Genomic DNA, 27,044 nt, shown 5'->3' on the forward strand with positions numbered 1-27,044 from the left:
TGAGTCAAGGCAGGCCAAGGAGTGCTATTAATAACCACTAGAGGTAAAGCTCCCCTGCAGCAGTGAGGTAGCTCAGCTATACAGACATGAGTCACAGGGCACCACCACATAGTCAGAAGATGGACCACAGCCCATTCTATTTACTAGGTTAGATTACAGCCTGTGGCACACTTCTCAATTTATGAGAAGACAAGTTAATCCTTTTATGTCTGTGGTAGCATGCAAGCCTCCTAAATCCAACTGGGGACAGGAGAGCAGACAGATTACTGTGCCCTGCATATCCAACTAAGTAGCATTTGGGTCTTCAGTCACTAACTGGTCCTTCACCACATGTACTGGGTTGACTCTGGCTGGACACCAGGTACCCACTAAAGCCACTCTCTCCCTCCCCTCTGCAACTGGACAGAGGAGAGCAAAAAAAGTGAAGGATTCATGAGTTAAGAGCTGGGAGAGGTCACTTACTGATCACCATCAAGGGTAAAACAGACTCAAAGTGGGGATATTAACTGAATTTATTACAAACAGGATCAGAGCAAAAGAGCGAGAAGTAAAATAATCTTAAAAACACCTCCCCCCCACCTCTCCTTCCTTCCAAACCCTACCTCCTTCCCCACAGCAGAGAGACAGGGAACGGGGGTTATGGTCAGTCATTGTTTCTACCACTGATCAGAGAGAGGAGTCCTTTCCCTGCTCCTGTGGGGTCCCTCCTGCATGAGTCCATCCCTTGGGCAGCAGCTCTTCCCAAACTACTGTCCCGTGGGTCACTCCTCCATGGGGTGCAGTGCTCCATGAATGAGCTGTACCGACATGGGGCCCCCACAGGGGCCACAAGACCTACCTGGGAAAAACCTGCTCCAGCGTGGGCTTCCCTCTCCACAGGCTGCAGGTTCCCAGCAGGACCCTGCTCCATCATGGACCTCCCATGGGGTCACAGCCTCTTTCAGCTATCCACCTGCTCCAGCACAGGCTCCCCCATGGGCTGCAGGGGGGTCTCTGCACCCCGATGGTCCTCCATGGGCTGCAGGGGCACAGCTGCTCCACCATGGGCTGCACCACGGGCTGCAGGGGCCTCAGCTCCCGTGCCTGGAGCACCTCCTGCCCTCCTTCTGCACTGACCTTGGTGTCCACATAGTTGTTCACTTATTCTCACTCCACTCTTTCCTGGCTGAAATTTTCTCTGAGCAATAACTGTCTGTTCTTAAATATGTTATCACAGAGGCATTACTATTACTCCTGATTGGCTTGGCCTTGACCAGCAGCACGAAGTCCATCCTGGAGCTGGCTGGTATTGGCTCCACCAGGCAGGGAAAGCTTCTAAGCAGCTTCTAACAGAAGCCACCCCTATGGCCACTCTGTTACCAAACCTAGCCACAGAAACCCAGTACACCACACTTAATATACCCTGCCCTTGCAAGTAAAATAAACCTATGCTGTCTGCCTCCCATACTTCCACTGCTTTGTTCAGACCAAGCATCTACTGGTAGTGTTGTGACGTAGTTGTAGGAGACTATGCAGCTGATTTGTTCCAAATCGCATGACCACAGAGCATCCACCGACTGTTTTCCAGTTCACAGATACACTATACAGAAGAGGCAACTACTGAAACAAAGCCACAGGGCTAAATGAAGTTCCCTTGTAAATGGGGAAAGCTACAGAACATCTAAGGGAAGTTTTCTACCCTGTGAGACACGGAAACAGTAAACCTAAATCCCCAGTTTTGTAACAGACAGAACTGTGGTACTGCAATCTATGTAATTCTGATTTAAACTACCTAAAGATCTCACCACTTGCCCCCCCCTTCTCCCACAGTATCTGAGCACTTGGGACCACATCCTAGATGTTCTCTTGACTTCAGAAGTGAAGCTAAATCATAGAACACGTAAGAATAATTTTTTAGGAAATTATGCCAAAATAGCCTCAAATCCTTTCAATGATCTATTTCTATAGCAGAGGAGATTGTTTATTCTACTAGCACAGCGCTCTGAAAGATTTCTGTAAGGCTGACAGAAGACTACCATGCACTACAGCAAAGAGCCCCAAAACTACTTAGCTTTTATATCTTCACTTCCCATCAGTAAGCCCATTCACGGCAGTTAAGTACTCAGATGAATCAGGTCGAAGCTATTACAAAAGCATAGTGAGCAAATGGCTCCTAGAGTCACCCGAGGTGACTAAAAAACTTTTTTTTTTAATTTCTGTGGATAAAGGAGATGCCAACTAATGACTGTCTAACACAGTTCTGTATCATTCAGTGATGTGTGACGCTTTATTTAATGTGAGAACATACAATAAATAATACAGCACCATATCATTTCTAGATGTTTCTTGTTGCTGCAGTTTGCTTTCTAAAACCTGTCTGGATGATGTCAAGTCACACAGCAGTTTAATTCCCTGTTCCCCACCCCCTCAGACTTTAACAAGTATTGCTATGATTTTGTTTTCATTAAAAGCCTCAATGGCATTTATATGTAGCATTCTCCTTCAGCACAGGAGGACGCAAAGGTGAAATCAAGCAGCAGATGATTGTTCACCAAAATATGAGTAATCATTTATGTTCCAAGCTAAAATAAATGCAAATAGAAAAAGAGAAAGCACACTGTTCTAATGCCTTCATTTAGCAACTTACCTTTTTTTTTTTCTTTTAAAAACAAGTTTTGTAAAAACATTTTGAGCCTTGTGAATGCTCACTTTGTTTTTGTTTTCTTTGGAAAGCCTGAAGTGAGACATCTATCCTTTAAACTGCATGTCTTCGCTACTTGCCTTTCCCAGTGGCACAAGGGTGATGGTTATACTCCTCCATTACGTATTCTGGTTTAACCACACAGCTTGTCAAAACAGCCCCACCACTAAAATGAGCTGCAGCTCTAGATTTACACTCCCCATCGTCATCACTTACAGTTACCAATGAACAATTTCACATCTAATCGCACACATTTCCCCAACAGCTGAACTACTTCACAGTTTTCTGTGTTTTTATTATAACTGGCTCCTTCATTTCAATTGCATCACAGTTGAGCTCAAGTCTGAAATGCAATGCTCCAGCTAGGGCAAGTGCTTATTTTTACACAAGTAATTACAGAAAAAAGTTGATACTGACATTTACCAAAATATTTCAGAGCACAACCACCACCCACTGAGCTGGACAGGACAATTCATGCCTGCTAGTCTTGTTTTTCCCCTCAGAATATGACTGATTTGACTCATGCCTGACTTTAACAAAATTTCCAGATCTTTGCTAGAATTATAGTTGGTAGGAAAAATGCCTAAACATGCAGCTGAATTTCTGTTCCTATGCCCACATTATTATTTGTCTTTGATGAAAGGATACCGCGAGACATTCTAGACTATTTCATAGCATTTCATAAGTTTAAAACTTTACATGTTGAAGGAACATTCTCTATTATACAGCTGTAAGCCTGCAAGGAACTGCTTTCATTTATTTCATAGACATAGACACCTATGAAAATCCCAATTTAGTCACTCTGGATGATTTTTGCTCAACAGCATTAGCAGTGGAGGAGCACTGGTCCTTTGATACTGAAGCTAGAGCAGGAACATTTTCTCTGCCTTCCAACAGTCCCACTTGTAGTTTGGTTACTGGTCATGACCCCGTTGTTTATTGTATATATAAATCGTAAGAATTACTGGAATTTTTATAAATCCCAATTAAATAAAGGGTAAAGAAAAGCCCACCTGTAATCAGACACCATGTAACTGCATGTTAATGGCCTGTTCAGTGCCCTACTGGGATATCTTACAGTAATGCTATAGCCCTATACTAAATATCAAGAGGCTAGTAGACTTTGTAACTGAATTAAATCTATTTATATAATTACAGTAATGACTACAGTTCATACCTTATGCACAGCAAGTAAAAAAACCCAACAAACTAGAGTTTATGTAAATATCACTAATGCACACTATGAAAAAGTAATTCCTGTTAATTAAAAACCACCTTAATTTCAAAAGTTTACCAGAAACAGTTACACTGAGCATTGTAATCTCTGAAAGCAGAACAGAAGTTGTTTACAAGGATCCAGCAGTAATTGATATCCAGCTGCTTGGAGCTGGGCTGCAGATTGAAGGTGTACTGAAAGCTGGGCTGAAATCCCCTCTCACTTGATGGCAGCAGTCATGCTGCTGTTTCCTACGAGTTGGAATTTCACCCCAGTCCTTACATTCTTTGTTGCTTATAGTGAAGCAGCCAGAAGACAATGATTAGAGAGTAGCCAAGTAGACTCACAGTTCAAAAATATAATCTTCAAGCATCTGTAAGGTCTAGGGAAGGAGGAGGGGGTTTACAGCACAGTTAAAATGAGTCTCTGTAAAAATTTGGGAAGTGGCCATTTCAGTAACAGAGCTGATAACAGGACACTGCACACCACTTAGAGAAACAAGTATATCTGAAGTTCAGTCCTTGGTCAAGACACCGTCGTACTGGCTCTTGACTAGAAAGGAAGGCAAGCACAGTGTGTGAACAAGTAAGTGCATGTATGCACACAAGACATTCCAGGAGCTGAATGATTTCTCTGCATACATAAAAGAGCTTGCTAAGAAAAAAAATAGCAAAGGCTTTTAGCATTTAAACAATTGGCTACATGAACTTGATTTCAAATCCAACTTTACACATTCTTGATAAACCAAAAGGCCACAACATTGAAGATGAAACATTTTTAGCACCATCTGTTGGCTTGCAAGTGAATACTTACTTACAAGAAATGAGTATAGAAAGACACGTTATCTTTTACTGAGAAGCATCTTGTTTTAAGGCAATATACAAAATCACAATATAGCCACCACAGAAACTGCTCCGATAATCCCTGATATTTCATGGCACTCACACATGTTCCACTGCTGAGGGAAGGCAGGAATTATATTGGTGTCTGTCCTCCTCCTCACTGCCATGTTTTCTGGAACACTGGAAATGTCCAACATCTGTAGGTCACTAGCTGTCATATGGCAAGACAGTTTCTTCCTGTATCTCCTAAATCCCTCTGTCGCCATTTATATTAGCCATACTAGCCACTATCACTAGCAAGGAAATTGGCAAGGAGTTGCCATCTTTCCTTACCACTAACCCAATTAAAAAGTTGTTCAATACTGTAGCAAGCATTTACACAATTAATACAATTGACAGACTTGTGAACATTTCTCAGAAGGGAAATTACTTTAGCCAGTCTAGCCAGATGTGCTCCTGCAGCACAGGGGTTGGTTTTCCTTCTTTGCTATCAAAAAGAGTCAGTTTACTTACTTGCATTTCCACTAAAGAGCATTTTAAGAACAGACACAGTAATTTCTGAATATATACTATATTTATAAAAGAAAGAGGTAAGCAGCTTGTTTCCCATCTCCAGCACTTTGTGGAACTCCATCATCCATTTTTGTTAATAGTTATGGCACCCGGGTATGCAGCTAAGAAATTGAAGAATCTGAAGAATGAAGTCAGAATCACTTATGGCTAAAGACAAGGAACAGAACTGCATTGCAAACCTACTTTTTTTCATGATTTAAAGGTGTGTTAAAAATATACCAAGATTTTCAGGAAATCTGTTACTTGGCTTACACAGTAAGCTATGCCTTGTGCACTGTGTTCTAGACAGAGTTGTATTTTAAAATGGTGCACAAGGTTAAGAAACTTTACACAACGTCAATGAGTAATCTGTGCTTTCATAAATACAGTAGTATACATCCTATATACAGATGCCAGTTGCACGCCTCCAGGAAGGCTGTCAGCCAGCCATCCACAGGAAGAAGGGAATAAAGATAGTGGGGAGCGTGGTGGAGGGTGCCAAACCTAGGCAAACTATTGACGCTAGTCCCACAAGCACTGATGCAAGCACGCTCCTCTGGTCCCGAATAATCATCTTCACAGTCTCACAGAACTGGAAAAAAAAAAAAAAAAAAGGGCAAAAGATGAGAGTTGAAGAGGAAAGCTTTGGCTGGAGAGCTGGTGATGCCCACTCCCTCGGGACAGACCAGCGGCTGCTCTCCCAAGTCTCACACGGGCTCTCCGGAGCCCAGCACAAGGGCTGGCACCACATCACCCCCAGCATCAGCCCCAGTGCTGCCTGCGGCTCGGGCTGAAGCCAGTAGTTTCGGAGCATTTTAGAAGAGTACTAATCGAACTACGAATTCAGCTTCGCTCTCCTCGCCGCTCGAAGGCGGCAGGGGCCCGGCTCCGCACCGTCCCGGGCAGCTCCGCGCCGGCGGCACTGCCGGCCGCGGGCACAGCGGCGTCAGCTCCGGGCGGGGAACCCCCGCCCCGGGGCCGCGGCTGACCCAGTTTCGGGGAACGGCAGGAAGGGCAGCGCCGCCCCCCGCCTGTCCCGGCCGCCCCGCGGGCCAGGCCGTACCTTGTCGGTCTGAAAGCTGACCGGGGCTCCGTATCGGCAGTAGGTGACGAAGTGCTCGCAGTTGTTCCAGAGTAGGCTGTAGGCCGTGGTGCCCATCAGCTTCTCCGCCCGGCGCGCCGCCTCCTCGCTGCCCAGCACCTGGTCCTCGAAGAGCCGGTCCATGTGGTTGACCAGGATGCTGCCGCCGTAGGCGAAGTTCTCCACCGTGTCCACGCGGACGCTGGCCGTCCTGGCGATGACGCCCAGGATAAGCCGCTTGTTGGTCACCACCTGCTGGATCTGCTGGAGGTCGTCGGTGAAGGAGGGCAGGATGTCGGGCATCAAGTGGGCGACGCGGTTCTCGCCCAGGTAGATGCCGAAGTGAATAAAGAGGGTGCGGGGCACCTCCAGAAGGTCACCCCGCTTGAAGCAGCTGGTGTCGTAGTCGCCGGAGGGCGGTGGCGTTGTCTCCCCGCCGGAGCCCGCGAGCAAAGGCCGGACGTGGACGAGGAGCATCATAAGCTTCTCCAGCAGCAGCGAGGCTGCCTGCTGCACCGGGTTCTTCATGGTCGGCTGGCAAAGCCGTCGGCCCCCGGCTCCGCTTTTCTAGGCTCCCGGTGGGGCGGGGCAGGCACCGGGACCGGCCCACCGGCTGAGCGGCCTGCGGGGACCGCCTGCCCCGGACAGGCTGGGCTTTATTGGGGAGCGCGGGGGGCCCCCGAGCCGACCCGCTGGCCCCCGGCCTGTCCCCAGCGACGCCACAGTGCCCACAGCCCGCACTCCGAGGCCGGGAGCCACCCTCAGCTCCCGCCCCGCCTTCCCTCGGCGCTGCCCAGGTAGAAGTGCAAGGAAAAATGCGTGCGAAGCTCTTCTCCCGCCCTAGGGAGAGCAGGGAACAGAGAGCCGCGCCCGGGGCCGCAGTTGCTTCGTTCACCTTCCCACTCCCGTGGGACCCCAGGGGCTCCGGGGGCCGCCCCGGCAGCCGCGGGGTCCAAGCGGCACCCGGGTGGGATGGGGGCGGGCGGGCTGGCACGGTGCTCACAGGGGGGCGGGAGAGGGGAGCGGAGCGTCTTTCTTCCTGGAAAGAAAACAGGTCTCCGAGGGAGAGCGGGAAGTCGCAGGAATAAATTAACTTGCCCGAAGGGTCGGCCAGCTAAGAAAGAGTGTGAATCGGCGGAGCGGCATTCCCGTCCGCTCAGTTTCATGCTAATCCGTTATGCAAATGGCCAAGTCCTGGCAACCGAGCCCACAAAAGAGCAGCCCTGTCAGGTCAACAATGCCGCCCCGGACGAGGCTCGGAACTTTCAGTAGCCAGCAGGTTCCCGCCCCCTCGGGGACGGCGGGATGATGGATGGGACAGGCATTCATCTTACCTGGAAGATGACAGGGCCCGGAGAGTGGCAGAGGAGGGGGCCGCCCTCCCCCCGCCGCCGTGGTTGCAGCCTTTCCCCGAGTCCCCGCTGCCGGGACCTTTGTTCGTGTCGCAGCCGCTCCTGCCCCGCTCCTGCCGCTCCGGCTGCAGGGGGGAGCTTTCGCCTCCGTGAGAAACGCGGAGCGGGCGCAGGAGCGAGGGGATATGCGTGTGACAATGCTAGAAAAGTTTGTTGGAGCATCGTCCCTTAAACTCAGGAAAACATCGCAAACACGAGATGCCAAGTAGGAAACAGGGAAGCGAGATCTGCTGGTGTGCAACAGCTTGGCGGCTCTCCACAGGAAAAACTGCCTTTGAACAGTAGGTTATTTTTCTCTCCTCAGTCACTTTAAATCCGAGAGCCTATGGATCACTAATGAGATCCCTGGAGCTGTAGAACCCCTCCGGTCACACCACAAAAAACAAACAAACAAAAAAGTTCACCATTCCTTTTTCTTTCCATTAGCAAATGGCTCTGGTATGACTAGGAAGGCAAAGGGGATGCAAAGTACTCATCAGTCAAGAGCCTTCTACCACCACAGATACTGAATCAAGGTTCAGGATCTTATGCCCAGGAAAGCTGAAGCTTATCAATGACCCAACCCAAGTTTTTCACTTCCTTGGAAAAGAAAATATTTCAGGGGAGTGGGTTACCTCACTGCTTTTCAACAAAAATGATGGCTGGTGCCTTCCAGTTTCCTCCTCCTTGAAGCAGAGAGCAGCTTCCTGGGAAACTGAATATAATACTCACCTTGCTTCATCTGCAAAGAGGGAGGCCCACCATAACCTCTTGTTCCATTGCTGATTACAGGCCAGAGCCCCAGCACTACTTAAGAGTGATCAGGCATTTGGGATTTTGTCTGGAGAGTCTCAGCCAAATTTTTACGCAACAGAGGCTTACCCTTCTCAAGCCCCCGACTTCACTTACAAAAGAGAAAATACCTTATAGATGTGGCTTATGATGCTGGCAGGAACCCTGTGGATTAGCCACAAGCCACACACAATTATATAAATTAAACCAGTGTACTTGCAAATTCAGATGTTTAAATATATTTGGAAGGCTTGCTACTAGTAAGTAAAAACAGGAGGGGGAAACTACTCATTTTTAACTAGTGCATTATTTTTAAGGGACAGGGAAAAAGAAAAAATGCCTCATCCTGATGAAGGGTCTCACCTGTTGGTGACAGTCACAGCAGCTGGTCCAGAGCTGGAGCAGTGTGCCACAAAAGGTTGTCAAACATTCCACAGAATGTCTGGGCACAGAAAGGTTCCTGTCTCCCTCCTGGGAGGATGTGCACTATTCCTGCCCTGTGCTGCCATCTCAAGATTCCCGCTCTCCCCTTCCCCAAAGCTGTCTAGGGAGTGTCTGGATGGTCTTTGTTGAAACAGGTGCTAGAGATGCTCAGTCTCACAGTTCGGAATTCTTTCCCCTGCCCAAAGAAGGTAGAGAAATTCAACTAAACTCCCTGGCAGATACAGACATTTCCCAATGGGATCTTTCTCTTGGAGGCATCCTTTGTTTGCTTTCTTCACGCTAGTTAGCTTTAATCCCAAAATCACCAGGGTCCATTTCAGGTAAATCCATAAAGGAAACCAGGATGAAATCGAAGAAGAGGAATTGCCACAAGAAGACTCAAAAGTCTTCCTGCATGGGAGGGTTTCAAAGTTTTAAGGTGAAAGGTGTTACATTTATGCAGTGCAATTTCCTAGTACCTAAGGCACTAACGAGTCTTCTCTCTCCCTTCCCCCCCAACCCCTCCCTCAGTCCCAAGCCTGGAAACCCCAATGAACAAGCCCAAAAGGCATTACAGAGCAGACAGGTCTGTGGTATGGGTTGCAGCAAGTGAAATCCATCCACACAACGCTTTGCCACTACCTTGCAACTGTTGTGAGCATTACTGTGTGCAAAGCATTTAATACAATACGAAGTAATTTCTGAATTAAACCAGATTCTTGCAAAGCAACTTGCAATCCAGCATTTTCTCCTTTCAAACCCAAGGGGCTACACTCCTATTACTGCCAAATTTCCATGATGTAAACTGAAATATAGAAGGTATACTTACCATTATTTTTCATCTGCTCTGAAGTAGGAAAAAAACCATTTATTGTAGTGGAAAAATGGCTCAATGGGAGATGGCAAAACTAAAAACATACATTGTGCATCAAACACTAGCACATCCTCTTGGGTGACCTTTGAATAATAGCTTTTGTACCTATAAAACACAAATTTAAGTGGAAAACACACTTTGGAATATTAAATATAAATCAGGGAACACCGAGAAAGTATTTGTTTGTACTGTTAACTGCTATGGAACAATTTAATGATAAAACCCATGCTTTAGTTTCAACAGTTAGGGTGAGATGCAGTAAGAAAACTGCAAGAGGTAAGAGAATGCAGCCTTTGTTCAGTAGTGCAGATGAGCCACAGCACAAAAACTTCTTAGGTAAGAAGTGTGAGCCAGTTTCCATTACACTGAAACTCCTGCATTACAAGGAACCTTATTTTATGCACTCGGCATTACTATTTCCATCGTGCCCTCACAGCTAACACAGTAGGGAAAAAGCAGGAAAGGCAGGCAATTGGAAAAGTTAAGTTCTTGCTTATATGAGGAACAGACCTGGTTTAACAAGCAGGCAAAATGAATTTTTTAGCTGACTTAAGTTAAACCAATGCTGGTTGCAAACATGCTCACCATTTGACATTTTACCAAACATTTCTCCATTACTCAAGTTTTACTGTAGATTAAGAAACAAATGCAGCTTTCATGTCTTTTGGGACAGCTGAAACAAGTATAGTTTTATGAATTCAAAACACGTTAAAGTGTTCGAGAAGAATAAAATCTTTGGATAGAGATTTTAGGAGGATATAATTTGCAAGAAAATTATCTGAAAAGCAATGCCACTTGGTTTAAGCTGGTGTACTGAAAGAAGGAATGGACAGAAAACATGTTTGTGAAGGATAGTTTCACAGCATCCAAAAGGGCTATTCCAGAGATAAAAAATAACGCCTTTGTATTCCCATATCCAATCCATTTGAACACTGCACCATTCTTTTCAGCAAATTACAGCTTCCATTGTAGAGTTATAAGTAACCAGGTCTCTAGAAAACAGTATCATTTACCTTTCTAGTTTTTGTATTTAACAAAGACTAGGGACAGAACAGACAAAATCTGAACAAAGACGGAAACTGGCAAGACAATGCATGAAATTGCAGGTAAGTGAAACAATCTCAAACAAAGAACCTTTGAGCTAAGTATCACTCTCTTCCTGTTGAAGATAAATGACTAAAACAAATTTATACTTTATAAATATTCACTTTTATTCAGAAACTTATTGCATACACATTTCCACAGTCACTTAAGCAGCATATTGAGTGAATAATTACTGTAGCGTTTTTATCCTTGTAGGTTTGTTACTGAGGCCTATCACTTTTGTTTTAATTTCCTCTTAATAGGCTTCCAAATTATTAACAAGAGTTTTCTAACAAACAGTGACTGTAAACATAATAAAACCTGCATGCCATTTTCCCTTTGAAGTTATTAACTTGGATATTTTTCTGCAATGAAGTAATGACTCATTTTTTACAACCTGACTGAATCATGCTGTAAACATGGATAGTGCTTATGACTTGCTCAGAGGATAATGTGTTTAGATGGATAAAGCATTCACTTATGATACCTTCAACTCAAATGAACAAAACTACAGAAAAGGTGGGAATGACCCATTGCCTAGTCCTCCATATCAAGCAGGAGGCTAGGAAATCAGTAACAGTAATAGCACAGACAGAGCTTTAGGAACAACTAACAGAGTTTAGGTGACAATTAAGAAAATACTTACTTTTATAGTTTTGTCTGGTATTAGTAATGTCTCATTTTGTTAGCACTAAACAATACAATTTCCCCCCCAAAAAGCAGAAAGATTAATTTCTGATTATAAAATGGTCGAACATGCAGAGTAATGTTTTTATGTCTTCAGCAGAGAAAATATTTATCAGAACTTCCACCTTGATATTGTCCCAGAAGTATAATACAGATTTTTGAGTCTCTTCTAAATCAGGTGAAGAAGTTTATAAGTATCCTAATTTGAATATGCTAGTCATATTGTGCAAGAAGATGGGCAGGTGATAACTGGGAGTCAGAAGAGAGACAGAGTACACTGCATTCAACATGGTATTCCTTTCACAGCAGAAGACAGACTTTTTCTGTGGGAAGGGCAATGCAAACAACAGTCAAGTGAACTTAATCCAGGGATGACTGCTGCACAAAAGGAGGACTTAACAGCCCTGAAACAAAACCAGGTATCCCTCCACCCCCTGTCCCCCTTTCCACCCTGTCAGGACTGCACCATGTGGCCCCCCTTGCTCCCTACCAGGACTGCACCATCCCAAGGAGGAGCGAGCAGGCAGACTCCCCTTTCCTCACGTTCAAATTTATTACCACGCCAAGATCTGTGATTTCAAAGTCAGTGCTTTCAACCGAGGGACTGATTAGTAAGAGATATTGGAAAATGTAATAATGAAGTCTGTCATTAATCAGACAAAGTGCTGGAACTTTGGTGGATCACCACCAAAGGTCAGCATTTACAACCAGTCACTGTATAACAGTATCAATTATTACTTTTCTTTATTGCCTAACAGAGAAAGCTGTTCTCCAGTACCAGACAGTGCTGACTTCACAGCAATGCACAGCAGGTTACCCAGCCTCACTCTATGCACAGGACAAACACAGCTGACAGGACAGTAGTCCATTCAATTTTCAAATAAAGAATGAGAAAAGGAAAAGAGAGATGGACTGAGCAGGACGTAATTTTCATCCTGGGATAAAGATTATCTTGTCTTATAATTGTTATGTTGCAATTTGATTAATTCTGTTTTTCAGGAAATAAATTAATTCTTCATCCAATGTATTATCTAGATAGGAAATGTTATCAGTCACAGACAAAGCTATTAGTCTGGTATTACTCAAAACATATGCTAATCTGTGCCATATAGCTAAGCCTCTGAGAGATAACTGTCACAAATTTCTACTCTTTGACTTTAAAAAAATCTCACTCAAGAAGCCAGTTCTTGTTTATAATGTTTTTATACCACTCAGTGTTAAAAGCATATATATTAAACACCTGTTACTCTATCAGTGATTTTAAATCAGGAACATTTTTAATCTGGAAATCCAACAGCATCTGTCCAAGTGCTTTACCCTGTAAGAAAAAGAACCAAACCAACATGTCATTTTACTGTCTAAATACACCACCTTTCTAAATTAAGTTTTTTAGAAGTGGTTCAATACAGTATTTTTCCTGTAATCAGTGAAAATTCAGTACATTTTGAAAGTATTTTTTTTAGTATTTCTTTCTACACAAATATATATATGTATTTAATTTTGGGTGAGTTTTATCAAGCCTAAGAATGTACGTTATCCCAAGTTATATTTACCTTTTCCATTTATTTGGCTTTCTCACTTGTGAATCAGTACAATTAAGTAAGGAAAACTATACAGTTGAGTTTTCAAGCATCTAAACATGAACAGATGGAACAGTTTCTTCAGTTTATTTGGTACCTAGTGCTAAAATACTTATTTGGGGTTCAGTTCTACTATCCAATTCATTATAGCATCACCTTATTTTTTGAGCAGTCTTCTTGACTATGCTGAGATTATTTGTACACATAAGCATTTCTGAGCCTATGGCAGCTGTGCTGTAGCCATAGCACTGCTACATTAAAGGATCTCATCTTCAGGATTAGAGGTTTCAAATATTTAATACTCAAACTGTACTCTTAGAAAGTGTTACTTCAAGGTTCACATAATGTCATCAACACAAAAGAACTTCTATCTGTCTGTTTTTCATATTTATATTATTTATCAGTATTTTAACTACAGAAGGCATAGGGTAAGTTAGGAGTTGTTGTACAGTGCATGGTTCCTGTATAAATACTAAGAAATAATCTAGTTGTCTAGTAAATCTGCATTTTTCAAAAGATGACAGCCTTTTTGACAAACTAATTTTGCTGGTGCATCTAAAAACTCAGGTAGCACATCTTAGAATAAATGATTTGAAAACTATTTCAATAGTTTCTCGTACACATTTTTTTCACCACATATTCTAAATCAACTTTCAACTTCCCTATGTTGTTTTGAAACCTTAAAAAAAAAAAATAGGTAATGTCTCTTAACAGGAAATTAAAAGGAACTAGAGTCAACCCCCAAAGCTTACAGTTCCACCCCAAAAACTAGTTATAGAGAGACTTATAAAAGATAACTACATTAAAATCATTGCTTTGATACATGCCTGTGGGTCACTTCTTAGGGATGCTATACCACCACCACCAAGGGAATTCTTCAGAACAAAATTTAATCCATGGATTCCTGGCAACTCATATCTGTAAAATAAAAACTGCACATTATTTCTTGAGATTTTGTAAGGAATGTTTGTACAGAACATCAAGCAAAGCCAGCATGCAAAAATTTCACGCTTCTGACTGCATCCCACTGCCAAGTCAAACCAAAAAGTTAAGATTAACACAAGGCCTTCCCTGCCTTCATGTTCCTTCCCCTTACTCCAAATCAAGAGTCCCCATAGTTTGAAAGTAGAACCATAAAGTAATCATTCTCTTCTATTCAACTCCAAAACTCATGCATTTCTAATAAGGCCGTTTCTAGATTTGTTTTTTCTATGAGTTAAAGCCCATATAGAAAGCTCTGTAGGCCAGAGGTTCAAGATCCAATATCAACTCAGACAACACAGCAGGCAAAAGGAAGTATTTTTATTAGTTCCTAGTTCTGATACCAAAAATTACAATAACTTAATTCCTGGCACTCACTTTTGCTAACAAATGCACCAGCCAATTGAAAAGGCATCTTCTTTATTACTGAGAAATAACTATGAGTCACTACACTGAACACTTACGACCAAGAGACAATTCTGTAGCAAATTAAAAGTAGAACTACATTTCAATGCTTTCTTGGAGCCGCATACTTTGTTCAGGTAAAATTTTATTTTAGTGTGACAGACCTATTTTCCTGTTCCATTGCCACTGTAATAATTTTTCCATTCTTGATTTTGACTAGTATGGTTCCAATTTGGAAACTTCTGTAGCAGTTTGGCAAATGGCTCTGTGGTTTCCTATTGTTCCAAAATCCATAAATAGGTCTATAGTGTATTTCCATTTGCCTCTCCTTGCACAGTTTTTCAGTGTTTTGTCATCTTCCTTCTATTCTTGTTTTTCTTTGGTTTTGCTTTCCTCCAATATTTTCTTCATCTAAGGACTAGACAGTTTTCCTTTAACTCCATAGGAAAGTATTTAATCAAAGCATCATCAAGCCGTGAGGAATAAGAGAGAAAAATTATATCTAATTCTCACTGTCTCCAGATGTTTGACTGCTGCACTTTAACTCACACTTCTTCCAACACCACTTATTTTTCTTGAGTCACCTATCTGGTCTTCATCTGTTTGGGACAGATTCTTCCAGTCTTTCTCTTGATACAGCTGGAATTTCTTGCAGTGCACTTACACTGCTTATTTTGTCATTCTAAGGTTCAGCTCCTTTTGAGCATTGTGAAAATTATGGCTGTTGCTGATACTCACAGCCCTGTATGCCCTTGTACCTTGGGCATACAACGCAAAGTTTCCATGGAAGGAGAGGATTCTCCTGAGCCATCTGGCAATTGCTTCAGTTCTTGTTCTTGCAAGCATTAGTCATGGAGTGTCTGTGTCTGTCTCCCAGACAAAAAGTTTTCACTGTTCCTTCTACTTGTTCGTTACCACACTCTACTTTAGTAGAGTTGTATTAGTATAGTTGTATTATACAACAACGTACAGCTGTATTTAGTAGAGTTTAGTATTAGTTGTCATTATGAAAAAAAATTGGTGTCAACATTCTGCTGCCCTTCCTTAAAAACCAGTTGGCAAGCAACATTATCATGCTTAAATGCAAACTCATTGGGAAGGCAGGAAAGTAGAATAATCCACCAGTGCTCTACTGGACAACAAGAATATGACGAATAAAGCAACTTCTACAATAAGTCATCTACATTATTTACTAAATAGCATAATTAGCTACACAGCACAACCAGAGGACTCCATAAAATTTTCAACTAACAAGCTCAATACAAATTACCAATCACCACATATCATGAGAGCTAGGCACTACACTACAAATTTCACTCTGAAAAACTAGCAAAGATTTCCAGGCAGCACACAATTTCACAACTGGCAGATCTCTCCACAAGAACTAGACTGATGGAATATATATTTCAGAAGCTAATACCTCTTTTCTCAAAAGAAGTTTCATGAAAATCAATCAGGAAAAACAAACCAGGAGAGAAACTGAAGAGCATACAAAAGTAGAAGTAAATGACAAAATGAGTGGAAGAATTTCATTTTACTTTCTGCAGTAATTATGTAATACAAGCAACAGATCTTAATTTGGAACATTTTAAAATTACACATTCATTTTACGTACTTTGAGGAAATACTTACACTGATATACCCTAGCTAAAGCTAGGACTACAAAATAATATACAAAGGTCAGGATCTTCAATATTTTAAGGCCTGTTTGAAGCATCTGAGCACTCAAAATATTTCCACACAGAAAATAAACTCCCACAATAAAAGAAAAAAAACCCACTATAATCACTGTAATAGTCTTAAGTGGTAACAATACATTAACCAAAATGTTGGCAGGCACTCAGCATAATTAAACAATTTAAGTTTAATTAACTGAGATCTAAAGGAAAAAAATATTATCTAATTGTACAGTTCAATCAGAAGTTTTAAGAGCTGCTTTTAAAAAACACAGAAAACAAATAAACCCTTCAAAGAATCATAAGTCTGTGACAGAAACCAGTAAAACAAGGAAAATTCACTGTTCTAGCTGAACTCCTATGCTTATGCACAATGGGGTGCCTGCTTAACTACTTCCTTTAAAGTGTTCTCCATATGTATTGAAAGAAATCAGGTTTCCCTCTGAATTTCCTGTTAAAATGCATAGAAACAATAATGATACAAAATTATTTACTGCATTTAAATCCAAGAAAAGATAGGATTCTTTTTATCAGAGGAAAGCAGGAAACAAGTCCGTAGGCTCAAAGAGATGTTTGCATGTAGAGAAATATTTATTTTTCCCTGTCTAATAGCGATATGTACCAAAAAAAAAAAAAAAGGTAATCTAGAAGTATCAGTAACCACATATCTGCTCTTGGTGAAAAATACCCCACAGGAAAAAATCAGATGTCATTTTTTTTATTTCTGAGCATTGGAATGTTCTCAAAACATTCCACATATAATATTTCAGAAGACAAAACCAACTATCCTTCTTAAATGGTTGACCTAATACCACTACAAAAAAAGTTTCTTATTCCCTATCTTAAGATAATCAGATCTGTTAAGAATGTACTCTAGCACTTTATTATGGAAAACAATCACTTAAGTTTGGCATCTCAGGGCATGGGGGAGTTGAGAGACCATCTTTTGTTATTATTTTAACCTGGAAATTCTGGAAGTTTGAGTTTTCAGTGTTTTCTATCACAATAATCCCACCTTTTCTCTGTTTAGTACACGTATTTAATGCCTTTACTGAAAAAGCATGAAAGGCAACTGGTTAACAGACTCCATTCTGTAGTGAGGTAGAGCCATGATTGGTGTGTTTTAAGTAACAAAACTAGAACATATTTTTAACCACTCACCATTTAAATAAAGAAAATGAAGGAAAATTAAACAGTAAGATAGCTCTTTTTTATCATAGTTAAAACTAAAAAGTAAACAATTTGAAAAGAAACTACACAATCTGAAGCACATGAGCATAATCCTTATAATCCTAAATATTTCCACAAAAGGTTTTATTCTTTTTCCCCAGTAGCTTTCCAATTCACTTACAGAGCTCCATTATCCCATAATTAAAGGAAGCCAAACTCAGGAACAGATAATCTAATTAATCAAAATAATTTGGCTTCATCCAGACACAGCAAAATTCAACTTTTATTTATGAACATAAACAGCATTAGGGAACACCAATCAATCAATTTCTAGAAGTATCATTAGGAGGTGTGACTTTTTTGATTTCTTCCCTTCTCTGCTCTGTTTCAGAGGAAATTCAATTACATTTCTTAGCATCACAATTTATTAGATACATAGATTTGTTAGCAGCACTTACAAAACAGTGAGTGAGATCTGCACCAAGCTGCTTATGAAGACAAAAATCAGCACTTACAAAAGACCAGGGATGAAAATAACTCCAAGCTCTCTGAGCTTTGAGCTGTACCATTCTGATTAAAGCTCTCTGAACAAGTGAAAAGACACCTAACAATTTGTCCACTACCCATGGAAATATGTAATGATTTTGGCAGAATCTTCATATTTGCAAATAACTGACTTTGTATCAAAATACATTTTAGAAGAGTGAATAGTTTAAGCTTTTATGTGTTTGAAAAGCGAGAAAAAGATTAAAATCTGTTGACTGTTTTATGGACATCCTTAGGGGAACAAATCCTAATACCTCATGCTACAAGAACAGCATACGTCTCATTTGCTAGTCCCCGGGAAGGACCCTGAGCATCAGCCATAGCATGAAAACAAAAATATTACATATACTGTCTGCTGGAAGAGGATATTCTTTTCTAGATGAGTGTCAGGTAAAAGTGTCCTGTTTGGGATGTACTCTCTTTCAGAGTATAAGAAGAGAAATCAGCTATGTTTTTTCTTTAAATTCTGGCTTTGTGTATGTGGCACAAAAGTGAGTCATACCAGGGTATTTGAAGGAATACTTCCTCTGAAGTGAGTGAGCTTCATAAATATTAAAAATGTTTTGCAGAAACAGGGATAGTATGAGGCATGTTTCTGACAGATGATCAGGTAAGTTTGGGCTCCAGACTACATTGGCTGTGTGAAAGTCTTTCAGGTGGCATTCTACAGATTTCGAACTCTCAGTTCAGTAGTGGCTCAAGGGCTTCGGAAGCTTCAGTTACTAAGGCTCCTGCAGTTTCCAAATGGTTCAAAACCAACGGAGAGAGAAATTTCTCAAAGGACATTAGAAGGACATTATTTCTTGTTGGTAAAGACATTCTGTACTGGAACAAAACAAAAACAGCCCCAACACTGCTATGCTAATGCTGGGAATTTAAATGCCTTCACTAAACGGATTCACGGCCTTTGTCCAGCTTCAAGAAAGGCCCAAGTTCAAGTTCTTTCTCAGGGATTACACTTCAGTTGTTATTTAAAAAGGCAAAAGAAGATACATAAAAATATACCAAAGACAATACACACAGCTTTGCAATATCTACGTTAACATACTTTAAGATAACTTCTGATACCATCATGTATCTACCATACAACTGTAGACTGAGCAGCAAGCTACTCACCTTGTTACTAGTTGTTGTTCTGGTTTTTCACGCTCTAAAAGGTGTTGAAAGTAATTCTCCAGGGCTTGAGCTGTTAAAGTTTTCTTTAGGTATGGATAGTAGAGGGGATGCCGTGCTATCACACCTGTTAAGTATTAACTGGCATTAGTTGAAATAGGAGCTGTTAAAACCAATTTGTATTTATCCTTTCAAAACTGATTTGAGATCCTCTGTTTAACTGAAACTGTACATATGGATCCTCTTTAATGCTCTCCTGAATAAAAAACACAATAGTAGGACAGCTCTCTCTCTGTCAGTAGAGATGTAGGGTGTAGCATGATGAGAGAATGCTAAGTGACCACAAAGTGATTATTGGACCTTTTCTGGCTGCAAACATTCCCTGCCACTGACAGACACCTAAGGAACAACAACATCTCAACAAAAAACCCACAGGCAGTTTTCTTCCCCTAAGTGGTTTGCAAGACTTCGATAAGTAATCACAATTAACCATAACAAGGCATGATCAGTGACTGAAGGTTTGGTCCTTGCCCCACCTCTTAAATGAGATTCCGACATAAGTGTGAGAAATCACAGTTACATTTGTATTGCTGTAAATACGCTTTCATAAGCTTCAGTTAATTTTATGCTGAAGCTGAAGTTCCAGAGCAGGATCAGGAAGGCAGATTTGTGTCACAGGGACCTTCAAAGACTAATTTATCTTAGAGGTGAAGTTTGTTGTTGTTATTGTTGTTCCTTAATAAAGCAGTAGTGTCTTTTATAGCTGAAGAAATCTATTATGTATGCATCATTCATGATCTGGCAATGCTATACACTGCAACAGTGGTCAACCATAGGGAAAGGAAAATTAGAAAAAAGACAAAAAAAAAAATCAATATTTTTTCATTCTTCAACCCCAAAAAAGAGTTGCACAAACAAGGACAAGAAAACTATATTCCTAAATACAAATGAACAAAATTTATCAGTTTTAGCATGACAGCTAATAGCAAATCAAATCCCAAACGCACCTTTAATTCATACTGAGCTTTGAACACCACACGCTCTCATCTTCCAACAAGTAAGAGAGCCAATTGTTGCATGCAGAAGTAAGGAACAGAAGGAATTATTAAACAATGCAAAGAAGCAGCACAATCAATGTAAAGAGACTGCACACTGAAATACAGCATTTGGATTAGCAATATAATAAAAATATTCTCTTACATACAGGAACAAATTTTGCTATTTCCTAACACTGTCAGTGTTTTAGCCATGTTACAAAATTCATGTATGAAAATACTACACATGATCAGACAACCAAGAAATTATAATACATAACACATATACATGAAGGAGTAGCAACTGTAAGAGGAACCTCAGAAAGGCATTTCTTAACTTTTGAGAGCTTGACTTTCAAACCCTAAACAAAAACATTTCTTTGTAGTATGACATGCTAGGATTTTTTTTAGTGCCTCAAATTACAGCATCAGCTAATCAGGAAACTAATGATATTTCTTTATCAAAATCCTTGTTCTAGATGTATTTTTTTGTTTCAGCACAATTAAAAAAAATCAAGTGATATGAGAGATTTCAAGAAATTAAGAATAGCATTTGATATGTAACTCTTATGTGAAAATCTTACATCACTTTAGAAAACAAGAAAACTAAAAATACCTATGTTTGCAGAATTGCCTTTGTCTCCACTTCTTGTATAGGCAAGATCTTCTAAGCGATAAGTATGTGGACCACTTGGCAGATCTATACAATACAAAAATGAATACATTTTAAGGATGCTACAAATAATAGCATAATTTGAAGATGTAACTGTCATTTTAAATGTATACTTTCTGCATTGCTTGTAATAACTCTGAAAACATTTCCAATTTTTCTTCCCACAGGAGCACCTAGAGAAAGAGAGGTGAGAGTGGGTCCCAAAATTACAAAGTTGTTCCCTCCTGCTCCATCTCCCAAATCCCTTTCCTTTTTTTACAGCCAAATGCTGTACTAGGCATCCCTTCTTCCACCACCCTTGAATGTGAATATTCATCTTGATCTTAGCAATGCAGTATCTTTGAAGAAGGTATAGCAGATACTTGTCAGTTCTTACCTAGCTGACAACTTTTATCCCCCTTAAAACAGATCTCTGCTTCCAGTGCAAGTAGAAAATACATGTGGATGCTACTGTCCTGATAATTTTATGTGTGTTTATTCTGATAACATCTGTAGAGAAGTCACAATTTAAAATTCCTTTTCAGCACAACACGACTCTCACTTGCATTTGCACTGTTGTAAGTTACTTATCCAGCTGCATAGAAGAAATCTAAGACTTCTAATTACTGGGTTTTTTAAAATATCTTAGCATTATATAAGAAAATGCATGCTCTATAGGAAGCCAATCTCAATTATTTTATCCATCTACATATCAAAAAGCAAACCCACTCCTGTCCAAATCCAGAAATTCCATATCGTGGGATTCACACAGTATACACCTGAGGTTTGATGGCTAAGTTGCACAGTTTTAGTGCTCCAGTGAGAATCTAGTAATTTTCAGCCAGTTCTGCTCCTGATCCAACTTGCCTACAGCCATATCAGCTCTCCCAGCATCTTTGGCTTTTCAGTCCCATCATCTCTAACAGACAGACCTACACTCCTGACTCAGAGTAGACTTCTCACCCCTCAGTTGCTCTCTCCTCTATCCCCTTCCTGTTGCTTTTCATCCTTCTGCACACAAGTGGCAGCTCTCCCCTTCTCTCTGCTCCTTGAACACCGGTAGGGGGGGGACTATGCAGAGCAGGGAAGCGACAGCCTTCCTGCTTTCTGTCACAGCTTCTGGTACAACTGCTGCAGGTGGCAGCCACAAGAAGTAACTGACAAATGTCCCAAAATGATCTATTTCTTTTTAAGGCACCAAGCAATTCAGCCCTGGGCACATGCCTGTCACAGGAAATTTCAGTCTTATGTGTTAAAAACTGCCATATTTAAAGGAATTGAAGTCAGGCTCCTGTAAATCAACTGTTGGACAAACTTCACGCTGCAAGATACAATGCAATTTGAAAATATAGCAGTCTGTCATTTCTGTACTATTATTGCTTCTGCTTAGGATACCAAACTACTTCGGGCTTTTTTCTTTTTTTGCCTTTTTTTTTGCTTTCTTTTAATTTTAGGGAGTAAGAGACCCAACACTAAAGATGTTATGCTCTAAATGCTGGCCAAAGGCAGTGTATAGAGCACAGTGCACCTAATACGAAGGCATGAGTAGATATGCACTCCATGAACTGCACCAGGTGATGAGGTAAACACAGCCCTAACCAAATCATCATTACCTTTAACTTCTTCCTGCTCACAGGGAGTTGCTGACTCATCAGACATGAGCCAGGCTGACCTGGGTAAGAAAGACACTGTGTCCGAATCCTACTAGCTGCAGTTTTCACTGACCCTATCAGAAAGGGGGGCTGCAAGTCTATGGCAGTAGCAGCTAGACAGACCCCAAAAGTTCATTTGGGTATGGGGTGGGTGATACAGCGGATAACAAAAATGCCTTAGTATGACATAACACAGAATTTGTATAGTATACCTTAGTTCATGGTACTTATTTGGTTGAAGCAGATCAGGCAACACAGTAATAGCTTTGCTGGCACATGTGAGTGGCAGTAACAAGGAAAGCAATAACAAAAAGCTAGGGGCTCACCACAGGAACCTCTTCTACTGGCACACCTGGATCAGAAAATCTACCCACAACCTACCCAAACACCAACCTACCAGCATTTAACTGCCTTAATTAAGACCTAAGGTTTTATAATATATATTGGGTCACTGTCAAAGATGATCTGAAGGAGTGATTATAGTTTAGTCTGGCACAATGGCCCCTCATTGGTAAGTAAGTCACAGTAGCATGAAATTTGAAATGGTGAAAGCATACAATGAAAGAGATGTTTGTTTTGAACTTGCTCACAATCTTGTCCATGTTCACTTAAAAGCTGAAATGTGCCATGAAACTTGGCAGAAGGTATTTAAGAGTGTATTTATTTAACTGGGTAATCTTATTTTTGATTAAACGTCTCTATTAAGAGAGAATCTGAAAAAGTCCAGCTAAAGCTCATTTTGGACAAGACTACTACACTTCATTCACTACAGAAATCACATGAATTTTCATAATGTCATTCGATACACAATTCAAGAAAAAAAATGAAGTGCTTCTTCAGAGGCTGAAGTTTGACAATGTCTGAACTGTATAAGCTGTAGAAGTCTCTTCTCCATCAGACATTTTACAGTCAGTCTTTGACAATCTCCCATTAAACAAAACCAGTTCAAGACCATGTTCTGGTGTTCTCATTATTATCCTCGTTGATTTATTTTTTGTGATCCATTTATCAGGAAAATGTTTTCATTTAATAAACATCTATGAAAGCTAGGAAAAATGGTAAATTCAAATTCCACCCCCCTCCCAGAATCACATCTAGCAGCTTATTTGAAATCCATTTTCACATATTTCTCTTATCTATTCAAAGACAACTAACAGTCCCACACACTTGAGATAACTATGAAACTGAGAAAAATACTTCCATTCTTTCTAAATACTGACAAAAAATGCTTTACCAGAAGCTATTCCTTTTACAGTCTAACCCATTTGTCTTTCTCATCCATGCTGTCCTGCATTAAGCCACGGAAGTAGGTAAGTATTTAGTCACAGACAGAAAACATTTATATTTACAACAAAGGGCAAAAGTTTAGAGATCCTTCTCAGGGGAAACAACCAGAGGAGCTCTGCTGTCTCTCAAAAATGGGGTTTTGCCTGATAAAAGCCTGAAGAATTCAGCACTTAAAATTCTGCTGTCAGGCAACTCAAAGTTTTCTCAAATGATAAAAAGGCAATAGGGAGTCCAACAGCTTTTTACTTCTCTAATATTTAGCATTGTGGTCACCTTGAAAAAAGAAACCAAAAAAACTCGGACCTTTGCACAGAACAATGACTTCCTATTTCTTAACTTGCCGAGTTTGATGGTGCAAATACACCACTGCCCTCCTGAAAACTCCCAGGGATCAGACAGATTCTGGTGTGACATCAGATTTCCAACAGACATAAGAGTTGAAGACATACTTAAAGAGTTTAACTTGTTTCTAACTGACACATAAATCATCATACAGGATTCACAAAAAGTAAGATTATAATATACTTTGAAACCATGTTTCAATTTCAAGCAATCTTGGCAACATCTTCAAGTGTGTCTTAAGGCCTAGTTTTTTTGAACAACAATTTACTTATGTACTTGTTATAGTTCCAAATACATTTTATACTGCATGATGCTAACCACCTCTTCCTTCCAAGAAAAATAGTTAAAGCGTTTTGCAACGACCGTAAAAATATATCATACAGAGGTAGAACGTATTTCACAGACAAATCTAACATGATTTTCCAGGACAAAGATAAAAAAAAAAATCATACAGTCACAAAGATGAACATACCTTTCAATTCACTGCTAATCTTTGGTGGATCAAATGGAACCACTTCATCTGATGTGAATGTGAGATCCTCCTCAAATATCTCAACATGCTGCCCATTTAAAAATAGGTCGATCTGCACAAAAAACAGATTTTCAGACTGTCAAATTAGAAATCCATTGCAATGTGAATAAACAAAGCACATTTTTAATTAATTACTGATGTCATATATTTTCAGTTACAGCTTTATAGATAAGGTTCTGTTGCTCCCTTTTAAAAAGTCATAATACAATAATAATTAATTATAAGCCTAAAAGAAATCTTTGTGTAGGGGAAAAATGGTATGAAACACTCAAAGAAGTGCTCTATCCAGTTTGGTATGTTTTAAAGAAAGACAAATATCTCTTTCCACCTCCCTCTATATACTGCAACACAACATGGAATTTCATGCCACAACTCTCGACAGTTAAATCCCAAAACTTGAACATTTCCAGCTGTTCCATCGTGTAACCCCCTTTTCTTCTTAATGTCACTGTCCATACTAAAGACAACCTCCTTGTTGGATCCTGTATTCATCTTCAAATATATTCTGTGAAAGTCACCAATAAAAATAAATCAATACTGGAATTTTGGGTTTATGGTGAGATAAAATACAAAATAAAAAATGCTATGGTGTTCATTTTGCATGATGAGCTCTCCGTCCCACCCCACCCCCTCAAAAATCTGTAAAATGCATAGTCAAGTGTGCTATTTTATTAGTTGATTGGGCTATTTACTGTCCTCATTTAAACTGGCATAGAGCTCATTTTCTTCCTAGTAGTTGGTCAGTGCTGTGTTTTTTGGATTTAGTATGACAATAAGATGGATAAACACACTGATGATTTAGTTGTTGCTCAGTAGTGCTTACTCTCTAAGTCAAGGACTTTTCAGTTTCCCATGCTCTACCAGTGAGAAGGTGGACAAGCTGGGGAGGGAGCACAGCCAGGACAGCTGACCTGAACTGGCCAAAGGCATATTCCATACCACAGAGAGTCATGCCAGTATATAAACTGGAAAGAGCTGGCTGGGAGCTGCTGAGGGATGGGCTGGGCATCAGTCAGTGGGTGGTGAGACACTGTACTGTGCATCACTTGTCTTTCTTGGGTTTTATTCCCCTCTTTCTTCTTTGTTACCTCCCTTTTAATAATAACAACAACTACTACTACTTTGTTTCAATTATTAAACTGTTCTTAACTCATAGTTTTAACCTTTTACATTTTTTCTAATTTTTCTCCCCATCACACTGGGTCAGGGGAGGGAGGTGAGAGAGTGGCTGCGTGGCACTTAGTTGCCAGCTGCGATTAAACCATGATAGTCCTTTTTCACACCCAATGTGGAAGTTAATGGATTCAGATAACAGCAAATCTGACTAGATCATGTTAGAAAACATGTGTTACAAGCATTCACTATGTTAGTTTAATATTCACTGGTCACAATGATTTACTTTATCTCCAAGTTGATGTGTTTGTTCCTCAAGTTCCATTATATAACAACTTACTTGCAGCATGTGTTCCCTGTTATGAAGTTTATCACCCATGGAAACCGGGTTGAGGTTATCAAATTGTTGTACTTTGTAACATTGGCTTATGATACGATATAATTGCTGGTCGTGAAACTAATCTGGTATTTGCGCTCAGCACTGCTGTCATCTCTGTACCTGGGAGTCATCTATCAGAAACTATTAATAGCTATACCTTTTACCTTTTCTCCTCAAAGACCCAATCCACGGGGGGGACACACTTCCTTTCATCTTCCCCTTCTTCAGGCTAATCACAATAGCTACTGAGAATTTTTAACATCCTTGGGATGTTCAAACTATAATGTTCCTACTGCTAAGTCTTCACAGAACCACAGAATCAATTAGGCTGGAAAAGACCTCTGAGATCATCCAATCCAGCCTATGGCCCAATACCACCATGTCAGCTAGACCACGGCACTAAGTGCCACATCCAGTCTTTCCTTAAATACACTGAGAGACAGTGACTCCACTATCTCCCTGGGCAGCTCACTCCAATGCCTAATCACCCTGGCACAGTTTTAAGACTATGTCCTCTTGTCGTACCACTGGTTGACTGGGAGAAGAGAACGACCCCCAACTCACCACAACCTCCTTCCAGGCAATTGAGGAGAGCAATAAGGTCACCCAGAGTCTCCTTTTCTTCAGGTTAAACACTCCCAGTTCCCTCCACCGTTCCTCATGAGACCTGTGCTCCAGTCCCTTCACCAGCTCTGCTGCCCTTCTCTGTACATGATCCATACCTCAGCATCCTCTCTGAATTGAGGAGCCCAGAACTGGACACAATACTCCAGGTGTGGCCTCACCAGCACTGAGTACAGAGGGACAATCACTATCCTGGTCCTGCTGGCCACACTATTCCTGATACAGGCCAGGATGCCATTGGCCTTCTTTGTGACCTGGGCACACTGCTGGCCCATGTCTACTGAATGTGTTCCAGGTCTTTTTTAAGGTTAAACAACTATTTAAGAATACTACCCAG

General features: G+C 40.8%; 2 protein-coding genes across 2 annotated transcripts in view; both read right to left on the minus strand.

The window, feature by feature from the left end:
- Positions 1-4,385: 4,385 nt before the first annotated feature.
- Positions 4,386-6,960, minus strand: LRAT (lecithin retinol acyltransferase). Its single transcript, XM_027635776.1, has 2 exons — positions 6,354-6,960; positions 4,386-5,882 (listed from the first exon to the last, which is right to left on the minus strand). Exons 1-2 carry the CDS (start codon positions 6,897-6,899, stop codon positions 5,730-5,732), a joined length of 699 nt encoding a protein of 232 aa, XP_027491577.1. The 5' UTR covers positions 6,900-6,960; the 3' UTR covers positions 4,386-5,729.
- A 4,081-nt stretch (positions 6,961-11,041) lies between these two features.
- The window catches only part of LOC113943659, a 62,396-nt gene continuing 46,393 nt past the window's right edge, over positions 11,042-27,044 (minus strand). Inside the window, exons 16-20 of the mRNA XM_027635766.1 lie at positions 24,532-24,643; positions 20,743-20,826; positions 19,096-19,219; positions 14,029-14,119; positions 11,042-12,939 (exon numbers count right to left, since the gene is read on the minus strand). Coding sequence (XP_027491567.1) covers positions 12,865-12,939; positions 14,029-14,119; positions 19,096-19,219; positions 20,743-20,826; positions 24,532-24,643 — 486 coding nt within the window. The 3' untranslated portion in view covers positions 11,042-12,864. The remainder of the gene's footprint in view (positions 12,940-14,028; positions 14,120-19,095; positions 19,220-20,742; positions 20,827-24,531; positions 24,644-27,044) is intronic.

The sequence above is a fragment of the Corapipo altera genome, unplaced genomic scaffold, assembly GCF_003945725.1.
Source record: "Corapipo altera isolate COAL_440 unplaced genomic scaffold, ASM394572v1 22b, whole genome shotgun sequence".
Classification (NCBI taxonomy): Eukaryota; Metazoa; Chordata; class Aves; order Passeriformes; family Pipridae; genus Corapipo; species Corapipo altera.